Source organism: Centruroides sculpturatus, unplaced genomic scaffold (assembly GCF_000671375.1).
Source record: "Centruroides sculpturatus isolate CEXI.00-Female unplaced genomic scaffold, Cexi_2.0 scaffold230, whole genome shotgun sequence".
Classification (NCBI taxonomy): domain Eukaryota; kingdom Metazoa; phylum Arthropoda; class Arachnida; order Scorpiones; family Buthidae; genus Centruroides; species Centruroides sculpturatus.
Window position 1 is genome coordinate 775674 of NW_019384716.1, and position 21954 is coordinate 797627.

The 21954-nt window shown below is 25.3% G+C and overlaps 1 protein-coding gene across 4 annotated transcripts in view; it reads right to left on the bottom strand.

The window, feature by feature from the left end:
• Positions 1 to 21954, bottom strand: part of LOC111627938 (apoptosis-stimulating of p53 protein 2-like) — a 48286-nt gene that overhangs the window by 10334 nt on the left and 15998 nt on the right. For 3 of the 4 annotated variants that reach the window (XM_023371633.1, XM_023371635.1, XM_023371636.1), the window contains one exon: positions 24 to 214. In XM_023371633.1, coding sequence (XP_023227401.1) covers positions 24 to 214 — 191 coding nt within the window. The remainder of the gene's footprint in view (positions 1 to 23; positions 215 to 21954) is intronic. The other variant, XM_023371634.1, reaches the window with a different exon arrangement.

Here is a 21954-nt window from a genome sequence, read left to right on the forward strand (position 1 = left end):
AAATCATTAATAAATCTACCCACTACCAATTCTTGGCGTAATTTTTTCAATTCCATAGCAGTCGTTGTTGTTCCGTTGGTAATTTTTCTTCCAGCTAAATTGCCCTGTCTCAGTTCTTCTAATTGTTTGGTGAGCTCTTCTACTTTGGCTACAGCCACTGACAATTCTTTTTCCTTTTCATTAAATAATGCTCGAACAGAATCCAATTCTGCGGCTGGAGAGAGTACGGGCATACGTTATCTTTCTTAATATAATTCAAATAAGGGTTTATAATTATTTATAAAAAATTAATTATGTTAAATATAAATTAAAAAATTATATTTTGACATGTTAAACTAATTATTTTAACTCCACTCTTCAATCAGAGAATAGCAAAAGGCATTATCACTCGGTTCTAGATGGATAAGTTAATTTATTAGAGAAAAAATTTTTCAAATTAAACCTTAACTGAAGTGGTTTATCGGTGCGTGAAATGAGGGTAATAAATAGTCTACTTAAGACGGAACATTGATGGAAGAAGACAAGAACAGATATATTGTTGGCTCATTAATGAACAAGACAGTAACAACGACAGTCATTGATTTGATAGAAGACATGCTGTACAATTTTATATCCGTTGTGCTTTCGAATAGAATGGCTGAATTTTTTCCTAAAAGTAAATAGCCGAAATCAATTTACACAGCTTGAATATATATATAATGTTACAGTGAAACGACTTTTTCCACCAGACAAAACATGTTCCGAAGTTCTCTAGGGTATCGATAGTTATCATCATCTTTAATTATTCAAATTTAATTAATGTAATCCTTATTTCAAAGTATAATTGTTTAATTATTTCTTGTTTGTTACAATTATGTGTTTAATATATTAATTATGTTAAAAGAAAATAATATTTCTTTAAATAAAGAATTTTCTTATAAATTTTTCAAAATATAAATAACGGTTTATTCATTTGAATATTTCAAAATGCAAACTAAAACCGTAAAAAGTACGAAATACTGAAAAATATAAAATTGAAAAGAAGTATAATACCAATTAATTTATTGTAATCTAATAATAGTTTTGTATGAAAAAGCCGAACTATTTTCAATATACAGTATATAAAAAAAACGAAATTAAATAAAATCAGAGTAAAGTACGAAAAATTTGTATTTAATAAATTTATTTATTAATATAATATAAAATCCTTTATTTTAGATAAAATTTAATGATTAAATATATAACTTCTTTATAATACTTCAAAACTTTACGTAATTTAAACAGATTTCCGATAATCCTGAAAACATTACAATACGATTTAAAACTATACAAATTTCCCTATTACTTAGTATTTAAATGGAAAAACTCTAAAACTGTTCTGTTAAAATATATTTTGTTATAAAATAAAACGACTGTTTCAACAGATTTCAAACCTTAAAGCATATAACAAATTAAATACAGATACAAAGACTGCAGAGAGAAAAACCACGTAAAAGCTAACAGTTTTGGCGATAATACATTGAATATCAGACAAGATAATATTTATAATGTGCATAAAAAACATAGATTTGCAAATTGGCAGAAAAATTCTATATTAAGTTCATAAAGGCAGAACCTCTTAGTCTTTCTTTATATATTTAATAAAAAATATTTTTAATAATCGCAATTCTGAAAAGGCAAAAAAATTATTTATTTTGTGAAAGTTTATTTAATACAGACTGAATTCATTGCTCGTTAAGTTAAAACAGTCTGATATTCAAGATCGAAAAAATACTGTTTAAACTTTAAAGAATCGTAAAGGATACAAACAAGTTTAACAAATAAAGTTTCATATTTTTATTGAAAATGTGTTATGAATTAACTTACATCAAACCTTATATCTAAGCGTCAATTAAACAACCATACCTTTTTAAATCAAAAGTAATCTCTCAAATATTAAAACACACATAAAATAATAGATAATAATTCAACACGCCCACACAATTTTTAAAGAGTATATTAAAGTTTTTTATATTAACTCTGATTTCCCTAAAACTGGCAATGGATATGTTTTTAAAAAAATCAATCCTGATAGTCAAAATCATACCAAAACATAAAAAATGAGAAATGATATGCCTATTCACAAACTTTTACAGCAAATATATTTTAAACGTAATATAGTATTTCTTTTATTAAACGAGTGTTTCATAGTTAAATGCACAGCATTTCTTCGATTTAATGAAGTGATTTTTCTGGACCGAATCCATTTGAGTTTCCCAACTACAGCACCAGAGCGATAGAAGTCAAGTAAATACTGACTACTCGTAAAGAAAAGTTCATTTTTTATTCATTTTTACAAAATTCTTTGCCAAAGATTTCTAAATAAAGCAGTTCAAAAGATGAATTGATAACAAAAGAACATTTTTCACATAACTTCTGTAATAAGCAAAATAATCTAACAGTAGCTCATGATTAAGATATTTTATCTGTATCCAAATGTTGATCTACTGCAAAGAAATACAATACATATTTGAAACTTTTACGGTGTACTTTTTAAAAGATTAATTGGATCATTTCTTATCAATATTTTTTATTGATAAGAAATGATCCAATTAATCTTATATGATATAGATAAATGTACTATTATAATACATTAATTAAATAATTTATATTTAAATTATTTAATTAATGTGTCATAATAGTACAAATCTCTAAGGGAGTAGGAAATGTAAAATAAAAATACAGCAAAGTAAAATGTAAATATAAAAAAGCAATGCTTGTGATGAATTTAGAATAATTTTTAATGTATAGGGGAGATCGGGGCAAGATCGGCATGTTAAGCTTTACTTAAATTTTGTGTAATAAATACTGCTGTAAACTGAAAAAAAAGCTTTGCATATTGTCTATTGGAATGTTACCTTACTATAGAACTGGTTAAAATCAGTTTGGAAATAAAAATAATTAAAATAATTACAACTTTACAAGAAGAGAGAAATTGACGAAGTTGCCCCGGGTATAGGGGCAAGATCGGCAACTTCTCTCTTTTTGTAAAGTTGTAATTATTTTAATTATTTTTATTAAAGTTGCCCCTGGTATAGGGGCAACAGTAATGGGGCAAGATAGGCACGTATATAAAATTATGTTATTAACAATGTATAAGTTGGAATTCACTATTAAAACAAAGAAATACAAATCCAACACCCATTTAATATTATTACAACGAAATGCAAGTTCAAAGACATATATACATGAATAACAAATGCAAACATGTTTTCATTTATCATCTGTTTGATTTTTATCCTTTGCTTCTAATGTGGCTTTATGTTGCCGATCTTACCCCGCTAGTCATGATTTCGAAACATTAAGTACAACCCTGAGAACAGAATGCCAAGCCACGATCTGGCCACGTGAATAAGTTGAAGTTACATCCTTCTAACAGGAAAAGTAACTTTCGTTATCATGGAATTATAACAAAACCTGCCAATTCAATATAAATGGAAAAAAAATATTATATGGAATTGAACGAAAATGAAAATTTGCTTGATAATTCAACTACGCTTGTTGGAGAACAATAAAAACACTACACTCAACAAGCCACCAATAAAACTCAACTGCCTAACCTATAACCAAAGTCTCCTTTTAATTTGTTTTTTAAAAAAAGCGCTTGACAAACTTACCCCGCATGCCGAAGTTGCCCCGATCTCCCCTAATGTAATTATAAATATATTTTAGATAAAATAATGTTTCCTATACTAAAATTTGTTTCATACTGGTATTTGATATTGTAAATGTTAAATATACTTTATCAATTTAATGGCAACGAACTTTAACAAAACCTCTCTCACTAAATTTTTAAAATTTATATATATATATTTTAAATCATAGTAAATCTTAGATTTATTACATATAATATATACATTTTTAAAAATCTAAAATGTTATTGAAATTCAATTATAATCAGAATATTTGTGGACAAAAGAAAACAAATATAATAAATTTTCGATTTAATGGACTTCTAGTGAGAGAGATTTTGTTAAAGCTCGTTGCCAATTAATTGATATAAATTAGTAAAAAAACGAACGATTTTAAAAATTTATATGTATATACATTTACATTTTTAATCTTACTTTATCGATTTATTGGCTATACAGTATATATAACTTTACTTTGTCCTTAAAACATTTCATAAAGTAATTTACTAATGTATATAATGATAATTTATTATTAAAGAAACTGTTAAATTCCAAAAATTCTGAAATGAAATGCTATGCAATATTCATTTTTAAATAATTAAAAAAATATATATTTTTACTATATTTTTACATTTCGAGAATCTTTTTTCTCCTTTTAAGTTTTTTTTAATTAGTAAAAATCTTCAAAATTTTGCAACAATATTATTTTGATTTTTACTTGTATGCTATTTTTCAAATCTTTTTGCATTAAATTAATTTGACATTTGAGTACATATATATATTTTTTATTTCTGAGATTACTTATAACTTTTCCATGCCTTTTAATATTTTAAGATGTAAAAACATTATTTATAAACAAAAATTGTGTAATACCAGCAAAACAGAGCAGAAATAATAGATTAGAAATGGATTCTTGCAAGAAGGAAGCCAAATATCATCAATATTTTTGCATTATCTTCTAAATATTTTTTATGTAAGGTATGACATTGTTACTAAAGTAAATATTATTCAAAGTTTCAATATTAAGCAAGACTGGAAATATATTTTCATACAGAAAATGACTTTATTAAAACAAAAGAAAGATAAGTAAACACATTTGTAAAACTGAATTTCTGATCCTGTCCGGATTTTTTCTTTTTTACTTTATATGAAAATTCTAATTTATTATTTTTATTATTGATTTTATTTCCATTAATATCATGAAACGATAGCTTCAGATGTAATAAAATGATTTCGCTTCTTTGTATTATATTTTACGATATACAATTAATAATCGACAAATATAACTTGAAAAGACAAAAACAATTATTTCAACAAAATAAAAAAAAAGAACATTTTCACTGTTGATTTATTCCTATATACCTATAAACATATTACTTTTTCGGTTGACTATTTTCAAATTCAATTTCCCTTCTGACATCATTAATTATTCCTAAAATATGAAGTACAGTACATTCTTTATGTTGATATTATATAAGTAATGAATATTTTTCTGCTTTTAATAAAGTAAAAGGAATATAACTTGAATTCATTAAATAAAACATTTAATAAATTTTTCACGAAATTACTTTTTTCCTTTGTTCTTCATTTAATTATAAACTAGAAGCTATTAAACGATACGGTTTCGCGTTCTATTTTATTCTTTTTTAAATAATATCCATATAATAGTATTTACCTGAAATTTCACTGTTTCTATTTTTCTATAAGATAAATTTAGATACTTAATAGTAGAATTTATAAAAACTTAATGTTTAATATAAAATGTAGATGATAGAACAATTAGTCTAATGGTAAGCGACCAATACAGATTTAAAGTTCTATTAAGTCGCATTGAGAATTTTTATTCCCAATTGACCTGCTCTATTCCCAGAATGGTTTCTTTAAATAAGGCAAGAGTATACCTATCCTTTTTTACACAGTTTCCATTTCAGGTACTTTAAAGATTATTTACATGAAAAATATAAACTCGACTTCATTCGATAGTAGTGTCAATCCATATAAAACCTAGGAAAAATAATATCGGTACAAATTTAGAAAAATAAAACATCAGCTATTAAATATTTCATGTAAATTCATATTAAAGATAACTTTGTTTTTCCTAAAATAGGAGAAAAATATTTAAATATATTCACTATCCAGTGAATACATTTCACTATTTCACTATTCGACGAATGGAAAGAAGAACGATTTCAAAAGAATGCAGCTTTGAAAAAATCGATTTAAAAATCGCAATTTATAGCATATTTATATAAAAACTTTATAGGAACAGTAAGAAGAAAAATATATTGGTAACATTCACTAAAATAGCAATATTGGTTGTCTGTATATGGTTGCGAGTGAAAAGATCGGGGTGTGGTGTCTGCATATTATTCTCGATCGATGAAAAATATTTCCCTTGAGAAAGATTCCTTCTCTTTGATATTTGTATTGAACTGGCCACAAAGCAGCGCTCGCTTTTAAAAATTTTATAAGTGATTTTACATAATTAAAGATTCGCCATATTTTAGAAAATAATAAAATCAGATATGTCGAGTTAAAAAAAAAACTTCAAAGTTAGAAGTAACTTAATCTGAAAAATTTTCAAAAACTAAAAAAAAAAGCAAAATTATTTTTTAATAGAAAATAACTGGAAACGTATTAATTTTTTGTTATCTATAATTAAATAATGCAAAAAGAGAGATAACGCAATTTTTTATATCTTTTTCGTTACCTTATTAAAAACTAAATATAATTCGAAAGACTATAAAAAATGAGAAGCTGGCAATGTCGATAAATTAAAAACAAAATGTTTCTTCCATTAAATAATTTTTCATTATTTTTTTTTAGCAAAACATGTTTTAAAATTAGAGTATTTCAGTATATCTAAATTATTTGAACAGGAGAAAAGAAACAATTAAATTTAATCACTTTTCTAAATAAGATATGAGTAAATCTAGTTTAATGTGTACAATGTGCTTTATATATTTTAAAAAATGTACAAATTTTCATATATTATTACAATAAGATTATTGTAAATTTAGATATTTTTTTCTTCATTTTGACAAGATCCTCTTTTTGCTTTTTAATTTGTTCTGTTCTAATTTATAATCTATTTTAAAAGGAAGATATAGTTTAATGAGAAACAATTTAATCAGCAAGATTCATTTAAAGGAGAAGTACTCCGATAGCATAATTGCCTTTTTGGTAGATTAAAATCTTATTTATAATCGAACAACTTGTTTGCATAGTTGCTTTGATGCTTATCATGAGGGAACTAATGAAGAAGATAAAAACCATAATATCCAGAAGAAAAAAAAACTTTTAATTTACTACTTTTATCATATCAACATTTCATCTATGAAATATTTATACCTCCTTACTTAATTAGATACTCATTATTAATGAAACATAGTATAAGATACCTGGCAATTACTGTTATGAACATAAAGAAAAAATTCTAGAATATTCAATCTTGTGTCAGAACTTCCTATTAAAGTGATGATGCAAATTCTTACCGCAAAGAAGATATACAAACCTCTATACATCTTAAAATAGTTTCTTTTTAACGCTATACAATGGTTTTAGAATTCGGTTTATTTATGCAGTACTAAACTATTTCCATGACTTTAGACATACGGTTCAGTAACCATAAAAGCATTGTTCGGTCCAGCATTAGACCGTAAATGACGACTACGAAACTCATTTCAGACTTCAGAAACCAGAAAGACTTTACGGAGTCAAGTCGAATGTCTAATTTTGACTTCAATAATTTTTTTTTTGAATATCAGCAAATGGTTTTTCGAAAACGATGTAGATATTAACACGTTCAGCTTACAGTTTCTTCGAGAAAAGATTTTGAAATGGACTGAAACTGGAGAGAAAGATGAAATTACTTCATAAGTCAATATACCATCTTTTTAAAACATTTCCGTGATTTTGTTACTTCACTGCTATTTTCTAAGCCGTCTCTCAGCAGATATTAACTATATAAACAATTTAACTTAGATAATACGATTTTAATATACCACATATCTATTTTTATCATTAAAATATTAATTTCAAACTCTTGCTGTTAAGAATGCCTTTGTGAACATCTTGTATGATGACGAGAACCATCGACTAATAAAGCATTAATAAAGATTGTTCAATCTTTACGAAATAAGTTAGAACATCATTAACTCTTAATTGCAATTTAAATATGCTTCGATAATTAGAAATAGCTATCGGTTTTTTTCGTTACCTATAAAAACAATTCGATTTAGGAGGGAAGGAGCGAGAATAGCTTTTAAACAGTTTAATGATTTAAAATGCTTAATATGATTTTAATCGATTATTGATCAAAAAAAAGATTCTAAAAATGAGTTTATGAAGCTCATTTCGTATAATTGCCAAGAATACAAACCAATGTAAGTAATACAATAATTAACTTTCGAAGTATCACAATATAGGAAATATTTACACTGGTAAAATCAATAAGCAGAGCGAACTCATCCAAGAAATTAAACATCAATGAAAAATGAGTAAGATATTTATTTTGTTTGTAGTTCTTTCTTCTACAGGTGTCATACCACATATACTACACAAAAGTTCTAAATACTTTTAACCTTAATTACGAATTTTATATAATTATGTGAAAAACAGCAATATTGCATGTTTACGTGTCATCTTCGGAGATTTTTTTGAAATCACAGATAAAGTACTGTACATTAACATCATACAATTACTATAAAACAGTTATTTTTAGTAGCGGTATCAACAGAGCATCACATTTACTATACTGTACTGTACAGTATAGTATAGTAACATCACACATCAACACCATAATATTATTTATGAGAAAATGACATTTATACATTTGTCTTACAATTATTGTTAGTAAACTCTGTAGTCTACAGAAATATATATTTTAATTTACCATTTATAAACTTTTATGAAAAATAAATAAATTGTAATCACAGATATTGCTAACAATCGTTAAATGTTTTGGGGCATGCTAGTTATGATAACCTTAAAGTTAAAATACATTTATAGAACTTTTAATTATTATCTTCCGATAAATAAACATTTCCAAGCGGTGTTTTAGTAATGTTAACCTCAACATGTGGCTGATAACAATATTTATTTGTTCGTGGTACAGTAGTTTAAATTATACGCTGGATGAATTACTGTTAATTAGTATTAATAATTACAATTAATAACTCGTCAAGCTATATATTTTTTAAATTGCTTTGACGTGTCCTGTAAATGTCAGAGTCAATAAAACAAGAATTTCCACTATTTACACTTTTATTTATTTATTCCGCTTGATGTTATCAGTAGCTAATTATCATTAACATCGGCGAGTCCAAAATTGATTACAATAAGCGGATATCACGTTTTTAGCCAAAAAATAGTAATTAAAATTACTGTATGGTATTAGAATCACTTTATCGTTTATTTTTCTTCTCAACTAAAACCAAATTACTTTTGAGTGTAATGAAATTCTAGTAATTATTATTATTTCATTGATTATGACTTTAAAAACAATTGTTTATCACTATTATTGTTTATATTCAATTAAGAAAGCGGCAATTACTTCTTCATGCAAATTTCCCAATTGATTTTTCTAACTTCTTTAATTTAATTTCTCTAAAAAACAAGATGTTGAAAAACATTACCAAAATTGCTAAACTTTGTTTAGAATGATAAATATAAATGTTTTCAAATGAAGACATATTTAAAACATACAAAGACTTAAATTTATAACGCCACCAGAACTCGCCATTACAAATTAAAGGAATTTTAATTTTATTGTAGATCCATAAAATTACAAATATAAAGACATGACTTCATGGAATTATATTTTATTAAATTAACATGGAATTTTCTAATCATTTTCAATTGTATTTTTTTATTAATTAATTTAATGTCGATAATGGTGATTCATTATAACAAAAGTTTTCATTATGTAGTCATTCATATGTTTATAATATTGTAAAATTTTCTTAATTCATTTTTATTTTTAATAAAAAACAATAATCATCAGTAAATATAGTCTATATATTTATATTTTAACAAATTTAATTAATATAATTATTCAAGATAGAAAACGTGATCTTATATAATAAATTAACATTAGCAAAAATACATTATCCGCATGAAACAGTGAGAACACTAGATTCATATGTCTCTACTGATAAACAGCTTTCCTAATTGGGGTGTATTCACCAAAAACATTTCAGGAATCCTTGTTAACAATTAGTAAAAAGACCTAGTAACGACGTAGACTACAACGAAAAAGCATTCTTATTTTATCATAATTTTTCACAGCAGTATGTTACATTTTTTGTGTAAAGAAATTCACATTTAGAAAATATATATACAAAAAATTATATAGGCTAAAGTACACAATTTCGTAAATATATTGATTTCTTCATGCTTTGAATTATTTTAATCTATGAAAAATTATTTTCAAAGTTGAAATATCACAATATAGTTTTTAAAATATCGAATCAAACATTTAAATGCACCTTTAAAACGTATACACGAAACTGCACTCGTTCAATTACGTATATCAAATATTTAATCTCGCAATAAATTTTAAAGATACAATAATTTTCTTATTACTGTTTTCTATTTCCACTTCTGCTGCTACGGAACAGCTTAAAATGCGACGCTGAATATAAACAAATGCATTTGTAATAAAAATGCTGTTTTCCATTTTTTTCCTGTTTTTGTTCATCGAAATAGCAATCTTAATATATTTTTGGCTTTAATACAGCATTTCTGAATGGATATACTGAATAAATATATGGAAGATAAATGCACCCTTAATAATATGTAAAAACTGACCCTTTTTCTTATAGTTTGAATAAACCATTTATTTTGATACATTGCCAGATTTTTCAAAAGATCACAGAATTTTTTAGTAAACTTATATGTCTGTAATATGTTCTTTTTTTCCCTAATCGAACAGTGTTTTGAATTTTCAATTTTGTATATGAGAACTTCCAAACTAACTTTCCATCCTTAGCCAGACTTTTTAAAATCTAATTCTTTTAAGCATAGAGAAAAACAGATGGATCCGTACGAATCCTTCGTGAACTTTTAAGTTTATATTCGATCGATCAACCTGATCTATTCTATAATGCATTGTCAACGTAACGAATTTCCTCTACTTTTGCAATGGTTTCGAATACAAATAACGCGCTAACTGAGAGTGTAAATGTCAAAAGGAAAGTCAAATAAATTCGACGATCGATTTACATCATCCAGTTTATTTACAAACCGATAATATTCGAATTTCAATTTTATCATTTCACGAAAAATATTCAAATTATTTCTCCACGCTGAATAAAATTAAATTTTAACGACAATTTTTATTATTAAAATACTACCAAAATTTATTAATTAATCGAATACTTTAGGAAAAAAAATCCGAAACAGAAAAATTTATTTATAAGATTTCTATGGCCACTATTTCTTCTAGAAGTTATCGGATAATAAATTAGTTAGGTCATCAGTAATCCGCCACAATCTGGATCTTTAGTATCTCGAACATTCATCTTAAAATCCCGTGATGAAAAAGCACCAGTATTTTCCATTAAGCTCACATATTTCATTCGATGTCTTAAAAAAATTTCAAACAATTTTTATTTATTCGTTTAATCATCTAATCACCATTTTCTCGTGTTTTATTTTACTAAATTCAAATCTGGGATTTTAAACAATGTAATAAAGTCTGTTTCTCAACTGGTATAATGTAAATAGAAACCATGTAAGACCAGATAAAAAAAATGTGTAAATAAACCATTTTATTTTATTTTAAAATAAGAAAAAAGTAGTGTGTTAAATTGCATTATTTAAATTTCTCTGTTTTATTTCATTAATTTCTTGGCTCAAATTAAATAATTATTCAATTAAATATAATTATAAATAATACGGCATATATTCTTCAATTAAGATACTTTCAGTAAGGTTTTTGCTTATTCTCATAAATTTTTTTAAGATTAAATGCTGTCTTATCGAAAATATCTCATTGATTCTTTTTACGGATTAAGAAATTTACTGTACTCAAGAACTCAATTATTCAGAGGAAGAAAGTCTAGCACCATAATGTTTGATAGAGGTATATAACTTACCTCTGTTAAGAAGTATGGATAATACATATGCATGGATAATGTTCTCGAAGGTACTTTAAATTAAAATTCTTGACAAACACGATCACGTATTGACATCAGAGTTAATATAATACATTACAGTGAAGCAATAGATCATTACGCTACAATACTTAATCGTTTTAATGAAAGTGCAGCGAACGACAAAAGTTTAGTAGCTATAAAGGTATTATTGACTGATGACTAACAGCTTATTTAATCGCGATTTAAATATCGATCACGAACACTCAATAATTTCATTAAATTAATAAAATATTATTATATTTATATTTTAAGCATTAAGAAATTTCAAATTCTAAAAGATATATTACACTGTACTGCTACTACTTATAATAAATATAATAAAGTATGAAATACATTGAAGAATTATAATACGAATTTTCGGGGTTCAAAGGGTCTCGAAATGTCGAGATATGCAAAAACCAGGAGGGTCAAATTTGTCAGGATTACAATACTTTCCTCTGTTATATACATAACAACCGGGAAAGTAAATCATCGCAATAGGAGGGTTGGATTCGAATCTGAACGCATCTCTCGTAATTTTTCACAAGATTCCGCTATATCAAAACGAGATTTTGTTTACAATCTTTTGACTGTGCGGGCTGACTTACTGCAGATCAAACCTGTAAAGGCAAACAACTTATATTTACTATTTACGGCCGTACATTTCATTGCGTAATATGTCATGCATAATCAATCTAATCTATTTATTTGAAAAATACGCTACTAGATATAAAGTTGCAACAAATTACTCTAATTAAATAACTGAAAATTATTCAAAATTATTAAAGATCAATAGTTTTAAACATTTATAATTTACTGATAAATAATTGCCCTTGTGTTGTATGCATTAAACCTGAACATTTAAAACCAGAAATAACTGGATAATTTATCTATTTTATAATCTATTATCTCTACTGTTTTAATTGAACTGGCAGTAAATAAAGTAAAAAATAAATNTTATTATTTTTATTATTGATTTTATTTCCATTAATATCATGAAACGATAGCTTCAGATGTAATAAAATGATTTCGCTTCTTTGTATTATATTTTACGATATACAATTAATAATCGACAAATATAACTTGAAAAGACAAAAACAATTATTTCAACAAAATAAAAAAAAAGAACATTTTCACTGTTGATTTATTCCTATATACCTATAAACATATTACTTTTTCGGTTGACTATTTTCAAATTCAATTTCCCTTCTGACATCATTAATTATTCCTAAAATATGAAGTACAGTACATTCTTTATGTTGATATTATATAAGTAATGAATATTTTTCTGCTTTTAATAAAGTAAAAGGAATATAACTTGAATTCATTAAATAAAACATTTAATAAATTTTTCACGAAATTACTTTTTTCCTTTGTTCTTCATTTAATTATAAACTAGAAGCTATTAAACGATACGGTTTCGCGTTCTATTTTATTCTTTTTTAAATAATATCCATATAATAGTATTTACCTGAAATTTCACTGTTTCTATTTTTCTATAAGATAAATTTAGATACTTAATAGTAGAATTTATAAAAACTTAATGTTTAATATAAAATGTAGATGATAGAACAATTAGTCTAATGGTAAGCGACCAATACAGATTTAAAGTTCTATTAAGTCGCATTGAGAATTTTTATTCCCAATTGACCTGCTCTATTCCCAGAATGGTTTCTTTAAATAAGGCAAGAGTATACCTATCCTTTTTTACACAGTTTCCATTTCAGGTACTTTAAAGATTATTTACATGAAAAATATAAACTCGACTTCATTCGATAGTAGTGTCAATCCATATAAAACCTAGGAAAAATAATATCGGTACAAATTTAGAAAAATAAAACATCAGCTATTAAATATTTCATGTAAATTCATATTAAAGATAACTTTGTTTTTCCTAAAATAGGAGAAAAATATTTAAATATATTCACTATCCAGTGAATACATTTCACTATTTCACTATTCGACGAATGGAAAGAAGAACGATTTCAAAAGAATGCAGCTTTGAAAAAATCGATTTAAAAATCGCAATTTATAGCATATTTATATAAAAACTTTATAGGAACAGTAAGAAGAAAAATATATTGGTAACATTCACTAAAATAGCAATATTGGTTGTCTGTATATGGTTGCGAGTGAAAAGATCGGGGTGTGGTGTCTGCATATTATTCTCGATCGATGAAAAATATTTCCCTTGAGAAAGATTCCTTCTCTTTGATATTTGTATTGAACTGGCCACAAAGCAGCGCTCGCTTTTAAAAATTTTATAAGTGATTTTACATAATTAAAGATTCGCCATATTTTAGAAAATAATAAAATCAGATATGTCGAGTTAAAAAAAAAACAAAACAAAAAATAAATTAAATAATTTAGTAAATTATTTTACATTAATAATTTTCAATTGTAAACGCTTAAAGTAAATATGTTTTAATTTCATTACAAAAATGAAATAATTGAAAAATAAGACCTAAATGTTAATCTGGTTATTCAATTTTTCAAAACTTGTTAATGACGATAAGACAATTATTACTTCAAATAAGTAAATTTTACACCACAAGTACATAAACCTTAATCGATTTTCTGATTTTACATAATGATTTACAATTAATATATTATCCAGACAAATAATTAAATTTCAAAAGAAAGGAAAATATCAAAGAGCAATCAGAAATCATATTTCATATTCCGAGCGTATTCACAACATGACTTATTAATGAAGTTTTGTGCTGCTATGCAAAATAATTTATAAATTAATTTATATTTTTATATTTATAAAAAGCAATATACTGAATATAAATTTAAATAATTTATTATTATTTGTCAAATTGTTATTTTTATCGTTCACAAAATAGTCGAAGCTTTTTTGAATGAGAATGTTTGTAAATCCTTTTCGAATATTTAAATTAGTATTAAAAATACGGTTAATTCGAATTTGCTACAATTAGTACAAATGTAGATAATTTATTATCTAGTTAGTACATCTCGTATCTCAAGAATAAACTGGAAAAGATAAAGTAGCATATGGTCACCGGTTCCAAGAATGAGTGCGTGTCGAGGATTTTCCAAAATGTACAGTACGTGCTCTGTAAAATCCTTGGGAGTATGTGAAATCTCACGTGTTTCACAGTTTTAGTGACACATTAGAGTTGTTTAGCTATGCTTCTACACTGTCTAAGCATGAAACGTACAGCACAGATTTATCTGGATAAAACAGCTGAAGTGATTAAGGAAGTGGAAAAGAAAATAAAATGTGATAGAGCCAGAGAACAGGAACATTGACGAACACCAGATACTCAAACTTGCAAACTAGAAACTTGCAAAAAACCAGTTTAATTTTCAAAAATGTATAATTCCATTCGGTGTTCAAATTAAAAAGATTCAATTGTATTAAACTTTTGAATTGTTTCAACTTGTTAATAAATAATTATTTTCCAGAATATTATAAATGCAATACTCAATAATTTCAAATGTTTTCTATTAAACTTTCTTTTATGATGCAGTTAAAAGTAGTATATTTACATCATAACATTGGTGCATTTATCAAGAGAATGATATAACAGTTATTGTTATAAGTTTCATAGTGGTAAAGGCATTGTTTTACAATATAACAGTAGAAAAGAAACCAAACATAGTTCTAAAATGAAAAAAAACTTAAAAATCTGTATATAGCGTAAGACGATTTAAATAGATAATTCAAAAATGTGCAATTTATAATCTCAATTAAAAATCGATTGGAAAAAATATGTAAATTACTTTTAACACAAACGAGTTACAATTAAATAAATATAATAAGTGATACCGTTATTTGTAAACATTAATGTACAAATACTTGAATTTTTATTATTTATACGATTGCATATTAAAATAAATTGTTATGAACAAATCCTCTCAAAACATTAGCGGCGCCTTTTATAATACTCGTAATTTAATGAAGTGTGTTCTGTTTCTCTAAGGTACATTCTTGGTTAAGTATCAATCAAGTATTCTTCTCACCTGGATGGACTAATGTAGAATTTTTAAAACATACGGAAGATGAAAATGTAATCATCAACAACAGTTCAATTGAATTTACTAAGTATACGAATAAATCTGCAAAGATTACACGAATATTACAATTTGCATGTAATATTATTTATTAACTTTAATTTTACTAGTTAAAAAATAAATTTAAATAAAATTAATTATAGTTTTTTCTCCTGGAATTAGATTCATAATACGTCGATTGTGTTTCGTGATTATATTCTGAAACATTTTCAAAATTGCAATCTTCAATACACGAAAGCAGACTTTAACAAATAAATCTCTATCTAATTATTCTACATTTTAAAAATGACAATTAAAATGTAATCGTATGAAATTAAACAAGACGCGGTTTCCTTTCGATTTTCTCTCGAATAAACGTATGAATATCTTCAACGAAATGACTTCAATCTTCGAAAAGTTGTTTAAATTCTATCAAAACAAAACTTATTTTTCAATGGAGGAAAAAAGAAATTAAATTTGAAAGATTGATGATAAAAAATAAATTGAATAAACCGAAATAAATTTAAGAAATCATTACAATTGTTATAGTGATGGTGGTAAAATATATAAGCATAATAAATAATGCATTATTTTAAAATTTTATTTCAAGTATTTTTTACACAGATTTATATACTGAAAATATCTTTTGTCGACTCAGCAAATTTTTTTTTTTAGTGAAGTAATAAATATTTTGTAAAAAATTNAGATAAAATAAAAATAGTCAATATGAGCTTTATAAATAATAAAAACTTATAGCCTATATATTCTCAAAGTACGAGTAATTCAAATAATCGATAAACTATTTAATATTCAAAGATATATATTCAAAGAGAATATTCAAATATTCAAATTACACAATAGAAAAATCAAAGTATGTTTTCTCCATACTTCCTCCAGGACATACAGTATTGTATTTATATTGTTGTTGATATTAAACTTTCACACTTTCACAATTAAGCTTTATCAACTGGTGATAAAATAATTAAATATTGTTTAAAAATTAACATTTCGAATAGGAAATTATAAATTTTATTATATGTTAAAAAGTTAATTACATTATCATTAATATGTAATTTAAATAGCGATATTTGCAACACAAAGAACAGATGATAATCTCTGGAATTATTAGAGATTTCATTTTTGCTAGATACTAAATGCATGGAATCAGATTCAATCGAAAATTACTCAAAGTGTAAAATTTAGAATAAGGTTAAGTTAGTTTTCATAGTATACATTTTTTGTGAAATTAAAGGTATCAAAATTTTATTCTTTCGCCATCAATTTAAATTACGAATTATTATAATTAATAACATTTATCATAAAGCANCACGCAAGGGAAACTAATAATATAATTTAAACATGAATTACTATAAAAGTAAGATTTTTAAGTGTTTATAATGTATTTTCACATTTAGAAAATTAATTACACTATTATATATTACATTAAATTAATAAATGAAATATTCTATCGCTTACTGATAAATCATATATTATATTATTATATTTAAGGTATATATTATAAATTTCACCAAAATAATGCAACACAAAGAACAGATGATAATCTCTGGAATTATTAGAGATTTCATTTTTGCTAGATACTAAATGCATGGAATAAGATTCAATCGAAAATTACTCAAAGTGTAAAATTTAGAATAAGGTTAAGTTAGTTTTCATAGTATACATTTTTTGTGAAATTAAAGGTATCAAAATTTTATTCTTTCGCCATCAATTTAAATTACGAATTATTATAATTAATAACATTTATCATAAAGCAAAAACGGTTTTGGGTCCAAGATAAGCTATTTCATATCGTTACGCTAGAAAACAACCAATAGAAGAATAATGAGGATAATTTAACTTGTAATCAATGATTAATTTGTACATGTGCCTATGCCTAAGGTCAGAGAATATTTAAGCCAATTAATAAAGAGGTTAACTTTCTAGCTGCGAATAACTTACTAACAACAATTGCTTTCGATTTTATTGATACTAATCCAATCAATTAACTTATGTCAATTTTAACTGCTGATATAATAATTCTAAACCATTCAAATAGGCTAAAAAATAAAAAGTTTAAAAATTATATCTATTAAACTCGTAACGGATCTGTCTGAAAATTAAACATGAAACTGTTAACAAGAACATTTAAATATTTATCCTATTTATTTATTTATTTTTTTACTCTGTGCAAATTGTTAATCCTTTCAAAAGTTAACAATTCAATTTTCATTTCAAGATCAATAAATTGAATTGGATTTATTAAGTGAAGCACTAGCACACAGTAAAGTTACAGAAACAAATTTTATTTGAATATTATGGACGAAAATCTAATCGGCAATAGTATCATCTAGATCTCATTGTGGATGGCCAAGAGATTGAGAATGAAATGCTCGACCGAACTATTATAGAAGGAAAAATAAATAAAATTATGGACTCTTCGGTATTCCAGTTCGAATTCGGATTGTTATGAGAAAATTCTTTATTTTCTCATAACAATCATTCAACAGTCGGAAATTTGAATATTACGTTTCTTTTTTTGGAGTCTTTATTTTTAAATCTAGATAAAACTAAAATTACCTTAACTGACTTGACTATTCAACTAATATATTTAATTGAATACTCTTGCTTATTTTACAATATTAATTTTCTTTTTCCATAAAATATTTTATAAAATAGTTTACAGTAAAGAAAAACAATTATAATTTGAAAATTTTTCCGTAGTCTTTTAACTTATTACTAAAGTAAAAAAAAAATAATAACTTTTCATTACAAAATACCTTGATATTAAACATAAATATATTTGTTGAATATTATAATTAAATTTTTCTATAATTGTAGTTAAAATTTGAAATTTTATATCGAAATTATTGAGTAAATTACTTTACATATAAATTAATATATTTTTTTCTAAAGAATATAGCAGCAGGAAAATATGTCTAAAATATAGATTATTATATTTATCATTAAATATATGGACTGAATATTTAACAGCATCGAATTTTGTAATATTCATAACAAAATCTGTAATCACAAAGAAAGAAAAAAATTTGGCACCACTACATGAAAATTATTTGGAAATTTCACAACAAGATACTTTCTTTCAGATAAACTTCTCAAGTAATGCCTCAGGCAATTCCGTATACCTCATGCGAATCATGCAAACCTTTAAATTCAACAGCAGTTGACGATGACAGTAACCAGAAAATCCTATGTTTTACCATTTTCGAGAAAGTTTCAAGTTTTATTCTTAAGGCAGAAAGGACATATAATGTTTTGAATTGTAACGGTTGCTATGACAAAGAGAACTCTATGAGCTGTTGTCCTGGCAACGTACCAGAAAGAATACAGCAAAGAGTACTCGAAACAGAACACTAAAAGAAAGCAACTCTAATATTTATACTTCGGTTTATTAACAAAATTTATTCTTTATTTCAAACTTTGGCAAATTCCTAATTGTTGTGTCGAAGAAACAAAATGGAGTCTTGCCAAGAATTGCCGACGGGATTAAAATTATACGATCTAAACTGATTAATTAGTTTCTAAATCGATGATAATAAATAAGGATTTCTTACAGTAAGTGACTATAATTTCATGATTTTTTTAATACATACGAACAATTGCCACGCAAGGGAAACTAATAATATAATTTAAACATGAATTACTATAAAAGTAAGATTTTTAAGTGTTTATAATGTATTTTCACATTTAGAAAATATATATACAAAAAATTATATAGGCTAAAGTACACAATTTCGTAAATATATTGATTTCTTCATGCTTTGAATTATTTTAATCTATGAAAAATTATTTTCAAAGTTGAAATATCACAATATAGTTTTTAAAATATCGAATCAAACATTTAAATGCACCTTTAAAACGTATACACGAAACTGCACTCGTTCAATTACGTATATCAAATATTTAATCTCGCAATAAATTTTAAAGATACAATAATTTTCTTATTACTGTTTTCTATTTCCACTTCTGCTGCTACGGAACAGCTTAAAATGCGACGCTGAATATAAACAAATGCATTTGTAATAAAAATGCTGTTTTCCATTTTTTTCCTGTTTTTGTTCATCGAAATAGCAATCTTAATATATTTTTGGCTTTAATACAGCATTTCTGAATGGATATACTGAATAAATATATGGAAGATAAATGCACCCTTAATAATATGTAAAAACTGACCCTTTTTCTTATAGTTTGAATAAACCATTTATTTTGATACATTGCCAGATTTTTCAAAAGATCACAGAATTTTTTAGTAAACTTATATGTCTGTAATATGTTCTTTTTTTCCCTAATCGAACAGTGTTTTGAATTTTCAATTTTGTATATGAGAACTTCCAAACTAACTTTCCATCCTTAGCCAGACTTTTTAAAATCTAATTCTTTTAAGCATAGAGAAAAACAGATGGATCCGTACGAATCCTTCGTGAACTTTTAAGTTTATATTCGATCGATCAACCTGATCTATTCTATAATGCATTGTCAACGTAACGAATTTCCTCTACTTTTGCAATGGTTTCGAATACAAATAACGCGCTAACTGAGAGTGTAAATGTCAAAAGGAAAGTCAAATAAATTCGACGATCGATTTACATCATCCAGTTTATTTACAAACCGATAATATTCGAATTTCAATTTTATCATTTCACGAAAAATATTCAAATTATTTCTCCACGCTGAATAAAATTAAATTTTAACGACAATTTTTATTATTAAAATACTACCAAAATTTATTAATTAATCGAATACTTTAGGAAAAAAAATCCGAAACAGAAAAATTTATTTATAAGATTTCTATGGCCACTATTTCTTCTAGAAGTTATCGGATAATAAATTAGTTAGGTCATCAGTAATCCGCCACAATCTGGATCTTTAGTATCTCGAACATTCATCTTAAAATCCCGTGATGAAAAAGCACCAGTATTTTCCATTAAGCTCACATATTTCATTCGATGTCTTAAAAAAATTTCAAACAATTTTTATTTATTCGTTTAATCATCTAATCACCATTTTCTCGTGTTTTATTTTACTAAATTCAAATCTGGGATTTTAAACAATGTAATAAAGTCTGTTTCTCAACTGGTATAATGTAAATAGAAACCATGTAAGACCAGATAAAAAAAATGTGTAAATAAACCATTTTATTTTATTTTAAAATAAGAAAAAAGTAGTGTGTTAAATTGCATTATTTAAATTTCTCTGTTTTATTTCATTAATTTCTTGGCTCAAATTAAATAATTATTCAATTAAATATAATTATAAATAATACGGCATATATTCTTCAATTAAGATACTTTCAGTAAGGTTTTTGCTTATTCTCATAAATTTTTTTAAGATTAAATGCTGTCTTATCGAAAATATCTCATTGATTCTTTTTACGGATTAAGAAATTTACTGTACTCAAGAACTCAATTATTCAGAGGAAGAAAGTCTAGCACCATAATGTTTGATAGAGGTATATAACTTACCTCTGTTAAGAAGTATGGATAATACATATGCATGGATAATGTTCTCGAAGGTACTTTAAATTAAAATTCTTGACAAACACGATCACGTATTGACATCAGAGTTAATATAATACATTACAGTGAAGCAATAGATCATTACGCTACAATACTTAATCGTTTTAATGAAAGTGCAGCGAACGACAAAAGTTTAGTAGCTATAAAGGTATTATTGACTGATGACTAACAGCTTATTTAATCGCGATTTAAATATCGATCACGAACACTCAATAATTTCATTAAATTAATAAAATATTATTATATTTATATTTTAAGCATTAAGAAATTTCAAATTCTAAAAGATATATTACACTGTACTGCTACTACTTATAATAAATATAATAAAGTATGAAATACATTGAAGAATTATAATACGAATTTTCGGGGTTCAAAGGGTCTCGAAATGTCGAGATATGCAAAAACCAGGAGGGTCAAATTTGTCAGGATTACAATACTTTCCTCTGTTATATACATAACAACCGGGAAAGTAAATCATCGCAATAGGAGGGTTGGATTCGAATCTGAACGCATCTCTCGTAATTTTTCACAAGATTCCGCTATATCAAAACGAGATTTTGTTTACAATCTTTTGACTGTGCGGGCTGACTTACTGCAGATCAAACCTGTAAA